The following is a 21668-nucleotide window of genomic DNA, read 5'->3' as shown; positions in this document are numbered from 1 at the left end:
CCCTTTCACCTAGGAGTGGCCATGCGACTTAATTCCAGCTGGTCAGATGTAAGGGGAGGCCAACGCAAGGGGAGAGCTTCCAGGAAAGACACAGGTTTCCTGACTAACAGATGTAGGTGGCGCACATATGTCAGCCACTGCCTTTTTCCTTTTTTGCTGCCTCTAATGCAGAAGTGGTTCAGAAATGCAGCAGCTGATGGAAACCACTGGAGCAGGGCCTCTTGTTAAGTGAGACGAAGCAGAAAGATAATAGGGCCTGGGAGAAGGGTGCTATGGCAGAACTAATGCTCTAGTGCTGGCCTGCCTGTCCCAAAGCCTTTCTTGAGAAAGTAAATCTCTTTCTACTTAGGTGCTTTCACTCGATCTCCGATATATGCAAGTACACTGAACCTCAACTAGTACTTGGACAAATTCTATGTTTCAGCAAATTCTATGTTTCAGCAAAGATTTGTACCTAATATTACTGAATCCAAAGGAATAGTGAGAAGGGTTTCAGCATCAGCTAAGAAACAGCGATGTCATTTTCTGTTAAGTGCCTTGATTTGCAAATAATACACAAAGTCATCACTCTTTTCCCCTCTCGCTACATAGTATGATTCTAGTTGATTTTGCTGTGGCAGCAATGTTCATTCTGCCTGTGGTGTCACTAACAGTTTGCAGATATTTAAATCGTGCTTGTCATCAACTCTAGAGACAATTGTATCCATACATGCCCCGATCTGTGCATAAAAGGAGATTGCACATTTTGAATTTAGACTTTCAGTTTTGCAGAGAATCTGAAATAGATCACCACAAACGACAACGTAGTTTTGTCAGAGTCTGAGACTGTTGGTCACCACAGCAGTGGTGATGATGTTCACTGAAATAGCTCCAAGGAATATTTAGTGAGCATGTAGCATGTGTCAGGCACTGTGTGCCATTTGCAATCATTTTGCACTTGCATCACCATGAGGGCAGCGTTAAAATGATCCTCGTTGCACAGTGGATGAAACCAATGCATAGAATTAAGTAAGTTGCCTGGGATTGCATGTTTGGTGAGAAGTGCAACTGGGAAAGATCTCTAACCTAGGCAGAGCTTTACTTTTCTGAGTTTTCATTTTTTAATTCGTTAAGAATTAAAATCTGGATCGAGCTATTTTTTGAATAATTACAACAAAAAAGTGGATGTTCCAGAAGCCATACAGTTTACTATGTGAAAGGTGAGGGTCTTCTATTTGACCCATTTAAGTAATGTGTTGCTATATGTATGTGTGTGTGTGTGTGTATCATATCTTCTGTGTCCGTTCATCTGTTGATGAACACTTAGGGTTTTTCCATATCTTGACTACTGTAAACGAGGCTGCAGTTAACATAAGGGCGCACATGTCTTTCTGAAATTAGTGCATTTATATTCTTCTGATATATTCCCAGAAGTGGGATTGCTGGATCACAAGCTAGTCCTATTTTTAATGTTTTGAAGAACCTCCACACTCTTTTCCATACTGACTGCAACAATTTATAATCTATACATTTAACAATTTATAATTCCACCAACAGTGCGTGAAGGTTCTATAAAGGGCCCTTCAAAAAAAAATACACTGCAATCAAATTAAATTGAAGAAATTGCATTTGTAGGCAATTCAAAGAAAAAAATAAACACCTTAATTATCCCCTCCACAATCTCAAATTTTACTAATAATTTAAGAAACCACAAAGGAGAGGGGAATAGGGTGTTCACCAGTGTGCAGGTTTAATAAAAACAAAATTATTAATATGCAGAACTATGAGCAGAAGGGTAGATTCTCATAGTTTTTTAAAGGAAATTTGGCAATATCTATTAACATTTTTAAAAAGAACAAATTCATTTGTTGGACAATCTCTATTATAGAGACCTCTTCTGTAAGTATACTCACACTCACATGGGTGTGGAAAGGTAGATATATGTAAAAGACTGTCCACTGTTGTACTGTTCAAAATACTCACAAATTGGAAACACATTTAAAGTACACTGATAAAAGAAGTTTTCAAATAAATGCCCCTTTAAACATGTACAGATATGCTATGAAGCCTAAAAATGAATGGATTTGTATATGTGTATGCATGGCATATCAAGATCTCTATTATTTCAGTAAGAGAAAGTTTTTAGAAGTGCATTTGGAATAGTCTTCAGTTTATTTTAGAAAGTAAGTGTGTGTTGCAGAATATGTGTGATACAAGAAATGTGTGAAAGAAACACAAAAACATATAGGTGAAGGTGATTACCTTTAAAATAGGTTGTGGCTTTATTTGTTATGAGTGAAATTATTCTTCTTTGTTAAAAACTATACATATATATGTTGCTTATAAAATAATAAAAAGTGAAATGTGGATTTGTGATAAAAGAAGAATTTTAAATACCACTAACCCTTAATGTAAAGATGTATGGGTTTCTAATGCTGATGAAAGCTGACAGTGTGGTTAGAGGACAGCAGGATTTCCCACAGCGTGATACCTTATACAATTACAGTTTTTATCATATAATCATTAATAGAGCTTTGAATAATTCAGTCATAAAAAAAAAACTTTTTTTCTCCCCTTATATCTTTCTAAGTCCTTCTGGAGAGAGGGAGGAAGATTGAAAGCGTGTCATGTGCTGAGAACTGTAATGGCAGCTAGTAACAAAATGGTAATTAAAACAAAGACTCTAAATTTGAGCAGTCTGCAGACAGAGAAACAAAAAAAAATGTCAATATGATATTTGATAAACAAAATGTAGGGAAACTATAGAGTGGACAGAGTCTAGCTGGCAGATTAGAGAAGATGTCCTCTACAAATGTAACATAATGCTTGGGGGGTTGTCAGTTGGACAAAAAAAAAAAAAAAAGAAAAGAAAAGAAAGAAAAAAAGAAAAACAAAGAAAAGGCATTTCACATAGACAGTGCAATGATGTGAAATACTCCTCTCTTCCATGTGAGTTCCATGTCTACTTAAGGGTATGTGTGTGTACATGCCTGTGCATATGTGTTGTGTTAAGGGACAATGAACAGGATCATCATACAAATGATGAATTCCCATTTATAGCTCAGCAGGATATCCTATGAAAGTCCAGAGAAGGTAGGAACAGAGACTTCCTGGGTGTGCAAGTTTTTATCGGATTATTATTTCGTGTATAGCTATAGTGCTAAGTAACAGTAACGGTCATGGATCCCTCCAAGTCATTTCTTTGTGCCATATTGCCAGGGAGAAAAGCATAATGTGGATACATATTTCTTGTCAGTGGGTAATAATACATAACCAAAATCTGCAGGCGTCTGGATGGTTTAGTAAAGAAAGATACAAAATAAACTGAAGTGGTTTTCGATGCATGTTTTAAAAAGTTTTTCTTTATATCTTTGAATTACATTGTGTAATTTCAACCACTATCTAAGGAATCATATCCCCAAGGGCGGGATTTTTTAATCTTGCCACTATTCACACCTTGAACTGGATGCTTTCTTGCTGTGGGGGCTGGTTTGTGCATTGTGGGATGTTTAAAAGCCCCCTGGTTGCCAGTAGCATCTTTCCTGCTACTGCTGTGTCATGATGTGTTCAGACAGTGCCAAATGCTCTGTGGGGCGCAAAATTGCTCTCAGTTGAGATCCACTGTGCTAGGAAACATGCAAGATAAAAGATTAAAATCATTTCAAAGTAGAATCATAAATTGGAGAATATGGTATTTATTAAATTTGCAGTCTCTTCCCAAGAGAATTCCATTGTGTTAGAACACTCAGGCCATATATTTTATGAGCAAAACTATTGTCAGCCAAGGTAGGGATTTTCATGTTTAAATATCAATTGCCATATTCAAATACACACTATGGTGAAAACAATATGTCAACATTTGAATAAGTTAAGTTCTCTGTGCTGAATGGAAGAAGAATAATGGCATGACTACTTTAAAGTTATAGCTCTCATTTAAAAAACAAATCTATCTTTTTAATTGCATTACTTTATAGAAAATAATTTAAAATATGACAGTAAGCTGCTGTCTGTCATATTGCTTATTTTTATTACTTATCTAAAATGTACTCAAATTAAACAAAGTGAACATACATGAACAGAATGGCAGTATAATGTTATGGAGGGCCCATGTAATCTGAATAGGCCCAGGGAAAGACAGGTATACATTGTATCAGTACACATTTAACACTTCTTTTCTGTGATGCGCAGCACATGATCATTCCAGCTTTGATGACTTTACCACATCCTACAAATTATACTATATAATTTCACTAAATGTCTAATTTTTCAGAACTGAGACTTAATATGAAACAAAAAGTCAATGATACTCATTGTCATATGGCACAGAAAAGAAAATAATCAGGAGATAAAATTATACCCACTCTTGGAGTCAGCATTTAAGTTCATGTGCACATTTCAGAAATGAAGATAGAAGGAGTAAAATTATGTTGTAAGTAATATTACCATTCTCAGATGAGAAGGGCATTATAAGTCCTAAGACATCTAGCAATATTGCAATGACATATAACGTTATTTTTAAAAAGCCGGCAAAGTTTTGTTGTTGTTGTTGTATGGTTAAATCTCTTCTCTTTAAAACAATAATGGCGATTTGTCTCTTCTATTTGTATGTAAGTTTACCCGGGTTTCTACAATTATAATCTTGCTTGCAAAAGGATTCAGGAATTTTAGTACAAATTTAAATTTGGTTGGATTGCAGTCACTTTAAATTTTAAAAAATGCATAATATCTAGATGTTGTTTCAAAGAAAACCATACCAGATCACAATCCAATTTTTCTGAAAATAAACGTCACATCTTCCTTGTTTTTTACAGAAACATTATTTTAAAGAAAACATATAAATCTCTACCTGTTCTCTTCTATAAATATACCTATAATTGAACATTATTTAAAAGCATTTTAAAATGATAACACATGATAGAAGTAATGAAAATTGTGTACAGCATTTAAAAACTCTAATTTCAATGGAGTGCGAAACTAAGTTTGTGATATTAAAAATATACATAAAGTTTTACTCTAATGACCCTTAAATTCTGTGAGGTTCCTTGTCTTTGGAGACGTACTGAAATGTCCCTAATCCTCCTCCTGTTCCTGTCTTCCTTTGTTCTCAACCCCACAGGCTGGTTTGCATTTTCAGCTGTGTTCTTTGTCGCACAGCAACAAGTAGAGACACCAGCTGCGCTAACTTTATTGCACTGCTTGTAGGGGGACCGATTTAGCTCAGCCTGAGCATCTTGGGAGCTTCACCCTGGATAACTTCCAGGATTCTAGTACCCGTTTTAAAATCCTCACCTTGGGGCATAATCTCCCAAAATGAAGTCATTTCAGTAATGTGAGGCTGACTCTGCACTTGTACGTGGCAAATTAGACTGCATGCGGGGAATCACAGGAGACAACTATATATCATAAATTGGACAAAAATGCCGAAGTTTCACACTTTTCCCTTCTTGGTTTTTATCGTATAACTTTTTGTCTATGTAAGTTAGCTATTGTTTTGTAACAAATCAAGCTACAACTTAGTGGCTCAAAACATCATCCATTTTACAACAGACTATCAGAAGAAGAAATTAAGAAAACGATCCCATTTGCACATCCATCAAAAACAATAAAACACTTAGGAATAATTTAACCAAAGAGGTGGAATATCTTTACAGTGAAAACTGTAATACACTGATGTAAGAAATTGAAGAAAGTTCACATAAATGGAAAGATATTTTATGCTTATGCATTGGAAGAATTAATATTGGTAAAACGTCCATACTACCCAAAGCAATCTACAGATTCAGTGCAATTCTTATCAAAATTCCAATGGCATTTTTAAAAGAAATACAAAAATCAATACTATAATTTGTGTGGAACTGCTAAAAAACCCGAGTTGAAGAAATGTTGAAAAATAGCAAAGATGGAGGCATCCCATTTCCTGATTTCACACTATTGTTTTACATGGTCGTATTAATCAAAACAGTTCAGTACTAGCATGAAAGCAAAGACATAGATCAATGGAACATGATGAAGAGCCCAGAAATAGACCCATGCATATATGGTCAGTTAATTGTTGACAAAGGAGCCAAGAATATACAGTGGGGGAAGAATAATCTCTATGATAAATGATGTTGGGAAAACTACACAGCCACGTGCAAAGCAATGAATCTGGACGCTTATTTTATACTATGCACAAAAATCAACTCAAAATGGATTATATATGTGTATGTATGACCTGGAACTATAAAACTCCTTGAAGTAAACATAGGGGTAAGCTCCTTGACATCGGTGGTGGCAATGACTTTTGGATTTGACACCAAAAGTAAAACTAACGAAATCAAAAATAAACAAGTGGGACTACACATCAGACTAAAATGTTCTGCACAGCAAAGGAAACTATCAACACAATGAAAAAGTAACCTGTGCAATGGGACAAAATATTTCTCATAGAATCTTAGGGCAGACTTTGAAGAGTACGAGAGCAGATTGTAAGGGTTTTTAAAAAGGAGGCTCAGATTCTACTACTTTACTTTTACTCTATTCTATTATTGAAAACACATCACCTGAAACAGTGTTCTGCAAATACTTACTGAATAATTACATGTTGACCACTTTAACCTATAATTTTGTCTAAAAGAAAGACTTTTAGAAATATAGGCTTTTAATCTTTTTAAGTATCATTTTTCTGCTATTGGGTAAGAGTTCATTATTGCTTCATTGGTAATGATTAATTCTATTTTCTTATTTAAGATTAAATTTGTTATTGTAACTTCAGGAAAAACACGTAAGCCAATCTAATTTTTCTCTTTTGTTTAATGGTCGATGTGATCTGCCAGATGCCATTTTATGCTACTACTGATTCCTAAGTTTCTCCACTTGCTTTTATGGAAGTAGATTTGATTTGGGATTCCCTAATAGACCTAATTAATTTATAATAGAAATTACTTCACTGGAATAAAGTCTTTCACCATCAGTTGACCCCAATTCACAAATCACTGCATTAGAGTAAAGGCTGCTGAAATTCCATCCAAAAAACTCAGATGTGCTGTAAATTCAACCTTACTTTTAGTTGAATTGGATTTCTAATTTTATTTTGACTTTCTTTTAAGATGCTATTTTAGATACTTTTCTTCATTTTCTAGGAGTTAGGTGAAGAGTGAAGGGACAGTAAGTATAGAGTGAAGGCTTACCAACAGGAATGGGGTGAATCTCAGAGAGAGATGGCACAGTGAGGAAGAGGTATGTCAATGTCATCATAGGCCACTGCTGTTATCTACCAGATGTTCACTGGTCAGTCCTTGACCGTCATAGCTGCCTGATTTCCATCCTAATTGCAAGCCCTCCCAATATCCACAAAGTTTCTGCCAGAAGATGTTTTCACCTTACTAAGCTATGGACATAAGTATAGGCCAAACAAATGAGAACAAGCAGCCAGTTCACTCAGAGTTTGCCATAGTAAGAGAATCAATCACCATTACTTTGACTTTGGCAGAGACTCAAGGGCAAGCAGAAGAGTGGGGAAGCTTTATAGTGGACAAAAGCAAAGGCTTTGAGTGTACCATGATAGAGGTTGCTGGCATAGGGAGGCTGTAGGTGGGTTAATTAGAAGCAGAGCACTCTATGTAACTGGTTAAGGATGCATATTTTGCTTTATATGATTGTTCTGAAGTTGGGAGTGGGGAAATATTTAGAAAAACTAGAAGCTACTAATCACGTCCTAGCCACTGGGGGCTGTTTGTTGTTTGGCTTCCTGGATATATGCTACTGAGAGTCATTTGACTTCTTACAAGTCTGACTTAGAGATAGTAACATGGCTCTGGAGCTGGTTATTATAGATAATGGCTCAGTTTCTTGGGCTGGTTGCTGCCAACTGTGGGTCGGAGCTCTATTTTAATGGTCTGGACATTGCTAATTTTGTATGCTGTCTCTCAAATCAAACCATAGAAAAAGCATAAAAGTCACTTTGGGGGGTAGAGGAAAACAGAATATACTAGAGAGACCTCAAATGTGTAACTGACTAAAATCAATGGTGAAATATGTATCTTCTATCATTAAACATTAGTGGTAAAATATTAGCTGTGAAAGTTAATGAAGCAGGGTATAGGGATTTAACCATTTTGGGTATAGTGCTAAATGTGGTACCACCATAACTAAAATTATTCATATAATTAAAATTGCATGGTGAGATATTAGGAGATGATTTAGATGTAGTGTATACATCATCTTTAATTATGGTGTATTTAAATATTTCTCAATTGTGATAAATCAGAACATTAAAAATCATAATGAATGAAGAAGTCAGACAAAGGAAGAGTTGCTACATTGGAATATTGGATCTGGTGAGATTAAGCATGAAAACTAAAGAGGGTGTTAATTTGCATTGATATGGTTTTGTCCTATTTTATTGTTTTTGGTAACTTTAATATATAAAGATTTTGCCATTACAATATTTTAGTAATCAAAGTTACTGGCAACTGGTCAAAATTAAATATATTAGAGTTTTTCTTAATATTGAAACCATAGATAGAATGTTAATTGTGTGTGTGTATGTATAGAACCACATATATTTACATAAATATAATGATCATATATAATATATAGAGCATATGTTAAGAATGCATATTATACCCTTTTATTAAACTCTTCTGAAATACGTTTGACAACTTTTGTAAACAAACAAGAAGTCCTAGTATTCTGCTTTGAAGTTTCTGTTTGTTTATTTGGTTTTTGGATTTATTTATACTTTTTTGTTATTGTTAAATAAAACTTCAGCTGGAACAATACAAAATTATTCAGAACAGTACTGAACTTGGTCATAATTTCTACTTTTAAAATGAAATCCTTTCTGAGTAGGGAAATTAGATTCAAGTACAGAACCTAACCATTGTATTTGGTAAAATGTAGTCAGTACTAATAAAAGCAATGGCAGATATTTGTTGAGAAACCTATCAATACCTTATGCGTTAATCAGAATGTAATCATGAGAAACAAATTCACATCTGGTGAGATCAATAGAAGAAATGGTGTGTGTGGGAAATGTTACAAAAATGATAGGAGCCATGAACAACGAAATCATGGGTTGTGCAGCCACCAGTAAAGGGGTGTAGCACCCTTCACCTAAAGCTAAGAGAAAAATACTGTGACAGTGGGGGAGGGCAGCTGAGAGCTTGTTGGAACCATTGAGGAAATGAAATCATTGCAGGGGCCCCACTTAAGGCAGAAAGAGGAGAAAATGTAGGGAAGGAGGGGGGAAGAAGAAAGGGAGGTTCTTTTTCTGTTTTCCGTTTTCCCTCTAGCACCTGTCGTTGTTCAGTTGATAAGGAAGGCTAATCAATATTAATGACAGGTGCTAGGTTCCTGAAAACAGTACAGCACAAGGTGTGATATTAATCTGAGAGCAACATGAAAATTGGTTTAGAAGATATACAAGACTGGTGGGAATGTGATCAGTCCAGTCACTTTTTAATCAACCTTTTTGCTGTGTACTGCAGTTGAGAAAATTGTGAGCAATCCGTAAGACTAATGGAAGAGCATAAAGCTGTTGTCAGTCCCTGGGGATTGCTTCCCCTAAGTATCCTACCACACATTTTCATTTGGCAAAGATATGTATATTGGCTTGAATTTTGGTGATGGGGAATGAAATATAATCTTGACTCACTCCACACAGATACATCTGGACCGCATGACATACCACCAAAGGAGCAAATAAGAAAAAGCCAAGAGATAATGTAATAGTTAAACAGGATTTGACAAATCATGTCTAAGAGGAGCAAAAGAGTATATGGGAAAGAATATCACATATCATAACAGATAGGCCCAGGCTTGAATGCTGCCTTCTCCAATTGTTAATTGTGCAGCATCTGGAACCTCAGTGCTTACATTTGTAAAATGGTGTTAAGTTTAATTTTCTCAATCGTTTAATCTCATTATGGAATTAAATGACATATAGCAGAGGGCTTCCCATATTATCGGCACTCAAAACATATTGCTTTCTTCTTTTTTTCCATTAAGGAATATAATACCAAATTTAATTGAATGATGTGAAATTTAACACTAAGTATTCCTATAAAAATATCTAATTAAAAATACACAGAGATTTACAATAGCCTTCGTATAGAAAACACAAAATAGTAACCGTTGTTTTGTTGTATAGTTGTTTCATGAGTGTTGTTGCAGACGGCGTTTTTAAATCACATGTCTCTTCGGTGAATACTCAAAGTGTTATTGAATTACACGATGACTAGAATCCTGTGCTATCGCTCTGTTTGGTGAGATTACAATCCTTCTGTGTAGCATGAAATTTAAATTGTAGCTTGATAACTATTGCTTTTTCGAAGTCCCTAGAAAAATCTTCTGAGAATTAGGCCTTAGGGGATTTCTTCAGAGAGAGATTCTCTGTCTTCATAAATCCTCAGCTTATTTTTATTCAAAGTTCTGGCTCAATGCTGATTCACTTGAGATTTTATCAGAGCTGTGAACCCTGACCAGTCATGCATACAATTTGCAATCTCAGAGAACGTTTGCTTTGTATTAAAATACTTTATTAAGTATTTCAAATTGGTCTTTAGAGACATGCACAGAAGTCCACTCTTTCGACTCCTCATTGCTGAGGGAACTTTACAAAATGTGTGCTGTTTTAAGGCTGCAGTACAAAAGGAAACCCATGAAACTATGGGAAAACATAGGGAGGTCCCCAATGGAAACAAGACTGAAGGTTATTTTGTGAAAAAAATACCTTGAAAACTTTATGTATGTACTTAAGTCTTTTCAGATTTGTATAAAGCATCGGCTGAGGGACAGTGATCCATATATGGGAACAGTTAACAGTATGCCACAGGAAACATTTACCAGGAAAAGACTGTATACTAAATAACTAATGAAACTTTAAAACGTAATGTGTCTGCGGTTATTGTTTGTAATGGAAGCAGTTGTAAACAATTAAAAAGTTTATACAGCACTTTAAGAAATTTTCATTGATGAAAACTAGATATGTAGGAAAGGGGCCATAGATTTAGTATCTATTGACCAAATCCATACAATAGCTTTCAGAGAAAATTAGATTTTCATTTTAATATTTTAGTGCAATAATTGCTTTTTTGGCATCACTTTATATATTTTCATTTGAAAATGTAGCACAGTAGAAGGCAATATTTTTTCTTTTCTACTATGCATGCAATTAGAGCACATAGCATGGATGAGGGAATTAAGTGGTCCAACGTGGGATGCTTTGCTCAGGCATAGATATGTAAATTTTGATGATTTTTTCACTTAAACTTTTAACCAAGAATAAAAGTTCATTAAAATGGCCAATAAACATAACTCATTATTTTACTTAAAAATGCCAGTGGGGTAGTTCACTAGTTGGGCCCAATGTTTTAAAAAATAAATATTATTTTTTTACCCACTTTAATAATTTTTGTACTTTGATATTAAATTCTGATTTTATCTTATTTATGATATATTTGGTATCAAATAGTATAGGAAATTGTGCATCATTTTTTCTTGACTTATAACCTCAAACTCTTGCTCAGAATCTGTTAAACAACTATGAATTCTAAGAATAAATGTCATTCTTCTCAGGGCAGTTTTAACACACTGTATTAGTTTACTAGGGCTGCTGTAACAAAGTACCACAAACTGGGGAGCTTAAACAGAAATTTATTATCTTAATATTCCTGAAGGTAGAAGTCCAAGGTCAAGATGACAGTAAGTCATGCTCCCTCTCAGATCAGTGTGGAAAGATTTGTTCTAAGACTTTTCTCTAGCTTCTTATAGTTTTCTGGACATCCTCAGCTTTCGTTGGCTTGTGGAAGTATCACCCTATTCTCTGCCTTCATCTTCACATAAACTTCACTGTGTGGGGGATGTATGTGTTTGTCTGCCTTCAAATTTGTCATTTTGATCAGGACACCCAGCCATATTGGATTAGGGGCCCACTCTACTCCAGAATGACCTGATCTAAACTAATTACACTAACAACAACCCTATGTCCAAAGAAGGTCACCCTTTGAGATAGAACTTGAACGTATAAATTTTCAAGGGAAATAATCCAACCCATAACATATACCTCAGAGACAAAATGGTGGGGATTGACTGAGGGAGCAGGGGATTGGGCAGGGCAGGGAAGAGCAATGGGGGGAAAATTGGGACAACTGTAATTGAATAACAATAAAAAAAGAAAGATTTTACTTCAGAAAAAGAGTTAACTTTTTGATTACTTATATATTTTTAATTCAAAAGAAAGCTTTTTTTTCTAATATAAAAATACTTCTGAAAGTGGTTCTTATATTTTCCCATCTGCACTTTAAATCAATTGGAGAGTATGCCATTTTATTTTGGCCTGACACTCCCTTATCAATTCTCTTTGGTAAGAAATCCTTGAACAGTTGAGCAAGTCCTTTATTTTCTCTCCCTGCCATTTATCTCTCCTGGCTGCTTTCTCCTGGGGCAGGCTGACTTTCTGTTGGCCTGTGCTTTGCATACATGCCTGCGCTGCCTTCAACCAGCAGTCAGCTTACTCAAAGTGGCAGCTCCGTACCTTCAGATGCCACCGAAGTACAGTCAGAGAGGTAATTTGCTGTTCCTTGTTTCACACAGAAATAGAACCACCTAATACCTGTGAGACCTACAGCACAGAAATAGGTTAAGGGTTGTACTTTTTGGCCATTATATTTTCATCTCTTCCCCTGAAACATGTTTCTGCTGGGTACTTTCCTCTTCTACTTTACACCATCCCTTAGTCAATACCTCCAGGCTACCATTCCTTCTTTTCTTTCTCCTCTCCCCTGTTCTCTATTTCACATGTCACTCTATTTGTGTTTCTCAGCTTTCACTTAACAAAGCTGGACTTTTATAGACACTTCAAGCCAAGCGGAACTCTCTCTTTCATCCAGCCCATCACTACAAGGAGGTGTGATCTTGCGGTGTTTGTTTTTCTCAGCTTTCTCCCTGGAATGATTTCTTGGGGACTATTTTAAGACAGTAAAAACTGTTTAGACTTAAATCATTATTGCAAGACCAAAACAAGATTAAAAACACAGGATTTTATAAGTGTGGTTTCTTAATGGCTATTATTTTACAACTTTCTATACTGTTTTCTCTTTTTTGAATCCTAGTCCTCTCTATATGTCATATACTATCAACATTTTCCCTATCAGATCAAAGATTTGACTGGTATAATTTTATAGCATTTTATCAACTTTTATAGCCTGACCTGGGAAATTACTACAGATTTTTTGCAACAAGGTACCAGTGAAAATGTCTCCTAAATCAACTTTTATTTGTAAATATGCACCTAATAGTATTCTCTGAATAAGTTGGAGAGATGACTAGTGGGTATAGACCAAGTGTCATTAATATTCTATAATAGTAATAATTATACTTAGTAGTGGAAGTGATAGTTTGCATGAACTAGCTCTAGAAAGTCATAAAGTAATAAAGCCAGAACATGTAGTGTGTAATGTGAAAATTCATGCTACACACAAATAAGGCTTTCTACAAATGGACTAACATTGAGGAAAAAATACTTTTTTACTTTTAATTTTGAGATCATAGCTTTACATGCAATCATGTGAAGTGATATAGAGAGATTCTTTATACCTGTATCCTTTACCCAGTTTTTTCCAGTGATAACATATTACAAAACTGTTAAATGATGTTGTTGGTGGTAGAAATCAGGCTCACCATGGGGTTGAAACAAAAAACAAAAACCCTTTCACAGACCCACACAGAGCAGATTATGGTGTGGCGAGTTTTATTCAGGTATACATCTGCCCCTGGGTTTCCAATGTCCAATCTCCATCCTGCCATGGCAAAATCCCAACTTTGTTTTCAGCAAAGTCAAAACAAAGGTTAATGTCCAGAGTTTCTGTTTCATATTAAAGCTTAGTCTCTTGGAACTCACGGTCTGCTGAAGGTCCACGTGGCTCCTCGACCCACATGGTTGTGTGTGTTCTGGGGCATGAGAGAATGCACAAATGAATGAGGTGAGGGCAGGTCGCCAAGTGACAGAGAGAGAAAGAGAGAAGCAGACAGAGATAATAAGGGTGGGGAGAGAAAGAGAGAGGGAGACAGAAGGATTCAACTTCCTTAGCTTTCAATGGGGCTTTTGATAGGTCCACTCCTTAGTTAGACTGACAGGCCTCTATGGACAAGCACCGCCCCCTGCCCGCCCCAACAACCAGGTGCTGGAGGGCAGACAGAGCTCCTAGGAGATTTCCTGTGCTCAGAGGATTAAGTCTCCTCAGTCTCAGGACCCTGAAGTTTGTGAATGAGTCTGCAACTGCTATGGCTTCCTGACTAAGCAAGCAGGCTATGCTCCAGAGTTTATTAAACTCAATGACTAATTCCCTTTGCTCTCTTTCTTGTTACTATCTACTTAACTACCTATGGCAATAATATTGTAATCAGGTTATTGAAATGATTTAATTTACCATTCTTATTTAGATTTTTCTAGTTTTACTTGTGTGTGTGTGTGTATGTGTGTGTTTTAGTTTTATTGAATTTCTCACCTGTGTATGTTCACAGACCTACCATCAAAAACAAAATACTGAAGAGTATCTTGAGTATACCTCAAAATCATGAGTATGCCTCATGTTGCCCTTTTACAACCAAACCAACCACCCTGCACTTCCTCTCACCTAACCACTGGCAACTACTAATCTGTTATCCATTTCTAAAACGTCATCATTTCAAGAATTTTAAGTAAATGAAATTGCATATTATATAACCTTTTGGAATTGGCTTTTTTCACTATGTATAATTCCCTGAAGATTCATTTAAGTTTTCACAAATATGAATAATCTGTTTATTTTTATTGCTAAGCAGTAAGTCATAATATGAATGTATCACAGTTTGTTTTGATTGTTTTCCCACTGAAGGCCATCTGTGTTATTTTCTTTGGGGAATAATATTACCCATGAATAATATTACCATGAATTTTATAAGCAGGCTTTTATATGAACATACATTTTTATTACTTTAATATGAATGCTCAAGAGCACAACTTGCTGGGTTGTATGGTAAATGTATGTTCTGTTTTATAGGACTCTGCTAAGCTTACATCTCCACCAGTAGTGTTTGAGTCACCTAGTTTCTCAGCATTCTCACTAAGATTTGGTGTTGCTGTTATATTTTATTTCCCATAATTAGAGATTTTTAAAAGATATAACACAGTACTCCCCGTCTGGGTATGAATAATGACTAATTATATTTCTGTTTGGATCTCAATGCAAAAATACTATTTAAACCCAGAATCATAGTGTATTATTATACATCATATACGTTTTTCATCTGCTTATAAGAATTGACAGGTGCACTTTGGCATAGTAACTCTTACAAGTTTTCTAGCATTCCTTGTAGGCAGAAAAACAAGCTTTGTTAAAGTTGTGTCTGAATTTCAACATGGAAGTGAAAATTCGTAGTTGAACAGATATTAGACCTATAATAGGTATACCATACCGACATATTTAAAGTAATTACTAAAATTACAGACTGACAATTTTCAGTACTTCTGCAGTCAATTACTAAGATGAATGCAGATTTTTATAAAGACTCACTTGATTGTGAAAATATTTTTGTTGGATATATAACCCTGATGAGTAGGTGATTTTTTTAGTTAAGAAAATTAAATATCAAGCACGCACTAGGTGATTCGTCAAATACATGTTATGAGTAAATGAGAACTCTAACCCACTAATTCTACACTGAAGTTATATAGTTCTTAATAGATGGCTGTCATGTTACACTTTGATCAGTTTTACTTGGGAACAATTGAAATAGTAGATAGATGTACGTAACCATTGACACAATGTTTCAAAGGTGTGAACATAAAGCAACTAGCATGATAGATCCACAAACATGAGCACTGAAAATGTATGTTAAAGTTTATAAATTACTTTAAAATACATTTCAATCACCAGAAATTTAGTGTGGTAAGAATATTTTGATGTCCATGTGGAAAGATAATGATATAGGTTCTGTGTAGAGTAGACTAAAAGAATGTTAACTGAACCTTGGAAACCAGTTAGGAGTCTCCTTAATCATCCACGTAAGAAATAAAAGGAGCATGAATGATGGCAAAGACTTGAATGAGCTATTTTGGTGGCATTAATAATTTAATGTCAACTCACTCACCTTCGCAGCTAATCCCAAGCCTTTCCACCATTGGTTTCTGAAGAGTCACGCAACATTCAATATACACCCTCATCACAGCTTTGATTTTGCTACATGGTTAAGCCCAGTTTGAGTCTTTTTAAAATTTTATTTATTTATTTATTTTTAGAGACAGGGGGAGGGAAGGAGAAAGAGAAGGAGAGAAACATTAATGTGTGGTTGCCTCTCATGCTGCCCGTACTGGGGACCTGGCCCAGAACCCAGACATGTGCCCTGGTCAGGAATTGAACTGGCGACCTTGGTTCATAGTCTCGTGCTCAATCCACTAAGCTACACCAGTCAAGGCTGATTTGCGTTTTGAACATCAGTCAAACCCAAAGCTGATTATATGAATGTCAAAAGAGAAATTTTTATAATGTTATCAGCACAGAGTCATATCAAAAGAGCTAAGAAAAAAATATTCTATTTTGACTTGAGTTTAGGACAGTTGATAGCAGGGAGAGAAAACCAAGGAATATGTTTGACATTCTTAGATAAATCTAAGAATAAAATTCACTGGAACATATCCATTATAGCTCTCCATAGATATTTCAGCATAACTCTTTTCTGTGTACAAAGTACTCATGTGCTAAATGCCATAACACACTAAAACTTGTTTTCCTGAATGCACAGGTACCTCTGTTCTACAGGTGACAGCTACTGATGCAGATGACCCTACCTACGGGAACAGTGCCCGGGTGGTTTACAGCATTCTCCAAGGACAGCCCTACTTCTCCGTAGATCCTAAAACAGGTTAGTTAATTTACGCATAATTTATGTTCAGGTGCATGTGCGCAAAAGAAAGGAATGTTTTTATAGTTGGACATTGAATGACATGGGTTGGAATTATGCTGGTTCTCTTATAGGAAAATTCTTTTGAATACTTACATGTAGTATTATAAATGTATTTAAATTTCTTATGATTGTCTTGGTAACATTTTCCTGTCTCTAGCATAATTTATTGCAGGAATACAATATGTAATACATGTAATATACAAAATATTTGTTCATTGTTGATGTAATTGGTAAGGCTTATGGTCAACAGTAAGCTATTAGTAGTTAAGTTTTGGGGGAGTCAAAGTTTATCATAGATTCTCGACTGTGTGGAGGGTCAGCACCCCTAATTCCCCTATTCTTTAAGGGTCAACTGTGTTTCTTTTACTCTTCTATATCAGACATTGTTATTTTAGCACATTTGAAAATGTCCTCACTTTTTAAAAACAATGTGATGGAATAACTGAAGATAAATTAACTGCTTTCCTTAATATTTTGCTTATCTACTATGTTTACATATATCAGATAATGAAATACTCTCTGCTTAAAACAAACATGGAGTATTACATAAAGTGAGATTTTCCAGTGTATTATTTATTTTGTTTACACATTAGTTTAATTCTTTCAAAATATGGTAAATGAATTATTTATATTATTTTATATCTTATTTGAATTGGCCATACAAGTTATATGTTACCTTGAAGAATTGTCTTCAAATGACTTTTTCATTGAGACAACTTTTGTCTCATTATGACAATATATGGCAATTTTTGATAATATATGACCATTTTTTGATAATATATGACAATTTTGTCTCATTATGACAATATATAACCTTGTCATACAAGGTTTTATATTACCTTATACATGTATGACAAGGTTATATATTACCTTGAAGAATTATGTCTTCAAATGACTTTTTTCATAATGAGACAAGTTTTTAGCTCTCAAATATTGCATTCATTATGAGAGATTAAGTGAGAATAAAGCCAAAGACAGATCAATATTTTCTCAGGAAAATATGAATTTTGTTTTCTTTCCTCTCTATTTTTCTGGCCAAAATAATCATATACTATCATACCATATGATGGGATGCCAAAGTGAGCATGAACGATACTCAGTACAGGGTTATGTCACAGCAGCACAACCTAAAAACCACTAAAAGCTCTGGCCCCATTAACAAAGTTTTAATAAAATCTTGGCTAAATATAAAACCCATTTTAAATGTAGCCAAATGTTTAGTACAAAACACATCTCAAGTTTACTTAATAATTTCAAGGATATGCATGATTGTGAGATATAGATGAAGCATAGAGAGAAATCCATGATGCACCCTGAGAAAGGTTAATGAGTGTGGTTTTTGAGCAAAGGGCACTGCCATGTAACTAGCACAGAGAGCCACGTTTGGTTGTACAAATCTCCACAGATCTTCATACACATGGCATGCATGGCATTTTTCTGGGAACCCTGCTCCACATGTCTATAGATGCCAGGTTTGTTCACCATTATGTTAGACAACATGGTACATCCAACTGAAAAGGTGTCATAGACATGCACACTTCCAATGGCGAATACTTTAGAGTGCCGGGAGTATTGTCATTATCATGTTTACAAGAAGATTTGACCAGGTTACTTGACCGCTTTCTTTACTTCTCATGATCTAGCACATAAGAACACTGGGTAAGGATGGATTTCAGGCACATGACTTAACCCCTTAATTCTCATGATTTATGAATAAAAGAATGAAGAATATACATGGATATAGATATGTAAATAAAGAATATAAACATGTACATATATGAGGTCTATCTAGAAGGCATCCAGCCATGTAATATGAAAGAGACATTTATTGAAGAAGATACAAGATACAAGAAACATTGTACATAGAACGATGACACCTCAGTCCCCTTTAAGGTAGGCACCTTGGGACCTCACACAGTTCTCCCAATTGTCATTAGTTGTCCTGTCATATTTTCCCAAATTTCATCCATAGTCTGAAATAACTTTCCTTTCAAAGGGGATTTTAGTTTTGGGAAAATCCAGAAGTTGTGGCACCAAATCTGGGGCATATGGGGGGTGAGTCCCCTGAATGATTTGATGATGTTTTGCCAAAAAACTCTGCATAAGAGGTGATGCATGAGCAGGCATATTGTCTTGATGAAGCTGCCAGTCACCAGTTGCCCATAGTTGTGGCCCTTTGAATCACCTGAATAGTTTCCACAAAGGAATGTTCATGCTTAATGCAAAGTTTGATGCAGATTCATTGCTCTACGCGCTCAGTCATGTTGACTGTGATGGCCACACAATACGCATGCTCACTCAGCAGCATCTACCACCCCCACTGAGTCGTACAGTGAAGTCAGAATTGTTCACACATGCGCATTGGTGTAAACCTTTCTTACTATATTAATAGTGGCTGGAATTTTTCCGACAGACCTGGTATATTCACGTATTATATTTATTATAACTATAGAACAAATTATAATATATAATTTTAAAAGTAAGAAGTAGAAATTGGAATAAATAAATAGTACAATGTTAGCAAAAATGAATATGAGATATGCAAGTTGTGTTGGTACCCAGATATTAATAAATATTGAGAATAAAAATATTTGTTAACCTGATAATGAAATTTCTGGGACAAAATATACATACATATGTGTGAACAGTGTTGCCTTGGTAGGATGATTTGAAATTAGTTTAACATATCTATTTGATTAAAAGACATTTAACCTATAATGTTTTATAAATTTAAAGTGTTTAACTTTGATGTGCTATGTTTATATATTGTACTATGATTGCCATTTTAGTGATAGAAAATCTTAACACAACTCACTGATATGCCTTGCTCATTTTGTTCTCTTTCTCAATAATCATGGTTGTTTCATATGTAAAAGGAATATATCTCATGTTAAATATTTATCTTCCTAGAGGAAGGAAACAAGAAGACTATTTTCCAATTGCCTTGCTGAGTATCTCACACAGATGCACACATGTGCAAACGCATATGGCTTCAGCCCATTAACGGTCTGATGCATAGCCAAATGCTTATTTATGAACAAATGTTGTAGTTACTTAAAAGAATATTGGTACAGAAATCATATATAAATTTTAAAAACTTTCCATGCATTTCCACTTGTTAAAAAACAAATACCAATTCTGAGTGTGTACGTGTGCCTGAATGTCTATTTGAATGTCTATGTGTGTTTGTGTGCATGTGTGAATGTGCTTTGGATGGATAAAGCAGGCCTCTGAGGAGAAGATTTGATTAGTGTTATACTCTGCTGTAGTCTGTGCATTAGTGATGCAAATATATCAATAACCCAAAATTCAAATATGGAATGTGCTTGGTTATACTTATTTATAGGATAGTTAAGTACTTCATTAAACAAAAAATAGTTATTTGAAACTTAAATAGGCTGCTAATCAAATACTGCTCTATAAAATTATCTTTACTCTTACTTTTTTATCTTTTCTTTAAGCAAAGTGATTCATTATGTGAAATGCATCCCTCCATGTTGATGTTTTAATATTATATTTGCTGAAGCATCATGGGAAAATATGGGTATACATACTACTATAAAAATTCTTTACTCAGATGTCTTAGTTGTCTGTGATAATAGGGATTATAAAACAGAATGCTTATTATTCTCCTTAAAGTTAAGACTTTTTGGTAATTTAAGCTTAAAAGGCCTATTGCTATGCAATTAAACACTCTCAGAACTAATGAATTTAGTGGAAATTGTGCATAAAATGGCAAAGTACTAGAAACAAACACACTACAAACTTAAGAATCAGTTGCTATGAAATAGCAGTATTTCAATACTGCTATTAGAGTATTGAAATAGCAGTTACTTGTAATTTTACATTTTGATACTAACACTTTCATTCTCTCCTCTAATGTGGCATGACTATATTTCAACAAGTTTCCAATTACTTTCAATGAGGACACAGTCTAATGCAGAACTTTTGTGCCTACATAAGGTTGTAAGTGCTTACGGGTAAGATCAGGACTTTGGGTGGTGTTGTTTTATTATAATATTAAAAGGTACTTTTTGGTGCTCACCATAACTTTCCAATGAGCTGTCAGTGAGGTTTTGTTTCCTATTTTATAAACAATCTCTGAATCACTGCATCCATATACCTGAAATACATAGCTCTTGAGTACTATGCTATACGTAACTGATTTAATAAGTTGTGGTGTTTGACATTGAAATCACACCAAACAACATGAAACAAATCTTGTGAATAATTTATTGTTTTAAATAAGCTCTTTCAATATAACTATTTCGTGTTGTTTGCTTAATGCATAACAATAAAACAGGAATTTCCATCAAAAGTGATATCGTAACATTACCATTTGTAAGATACAGTAGGCAATGAAAGAATAAACTATAGGAGCTGATAATAGAATATAAAAGACATATAGTATTTCTGCCTAGATATATGTAAAAATTATCTTAATGGAGGCTTAATGAGAGTAATTCTATTTGAATATATTGCTTTTACTTCAGCAAGAAAACACTTCAGAGTTATCAAAGGAAGGACCCATTTTCATGTTCATGAACACTGCTAACCCCGAACAGGGCACTTTGAGGAAGGCTGCTGAGTGAGAAAGTCATATGAAGTGGTTAGAGAACCGAAGCAAAAGAAACCTGGGCTGATACTTGTTTATTAACACAACTCAAATCTCAGTTCTAGTCTAGTTAATATAGTGCTAACTGCATTAAAAGTAAGTCATTATGTTCAAGGTTCCTATGCCTCTTTACAAAATATGGAATTTC

At 34.9% G+C, this 21668-nt stretch overlaps 1 protein-coding gene across 4 annotated transcripts in view; it reads left to right on the top strand.

Annotated features, from left to right (window-relative positions):
• Positions 1-21668, top strand: part of LOC112321026 (cadherin-18) — a 591686-nt gene that overhangs the window by 418988 nt on the left and 151030 nt on the right. For all 4 annotated transcript variants that reach the window (XM_053914028.1, XM_053914024.2, XM_053914025.2 and 1 more), the window contains one exon: positions 16744-16863. In XM_053914028.1, coding sequence (XP_053770003.1) covers positions 16744-16863 — 120 coding nt within the window. The remainder of the gene's footprint in view (positions 1-16743; positions 16864-21668) is intronic.

Source organism: Desmodus rotundus, chromosome 1 (assembly GCF_022682495.2).
Source record: "Desmodus rotundus isolate HL8 chromosome 1, HLdesRot8A.1, whole genome shotgun sequence".
Lineage (NCBI taxonomy): Eukaryota > Metazoa > Chordata > Mammalia > Chiroptera > Phyllostomidae > Desmodus > Desmodus rotundus.
This window is presented reverse-complemented; position numbering and strand designations above follow the sequence as displayed.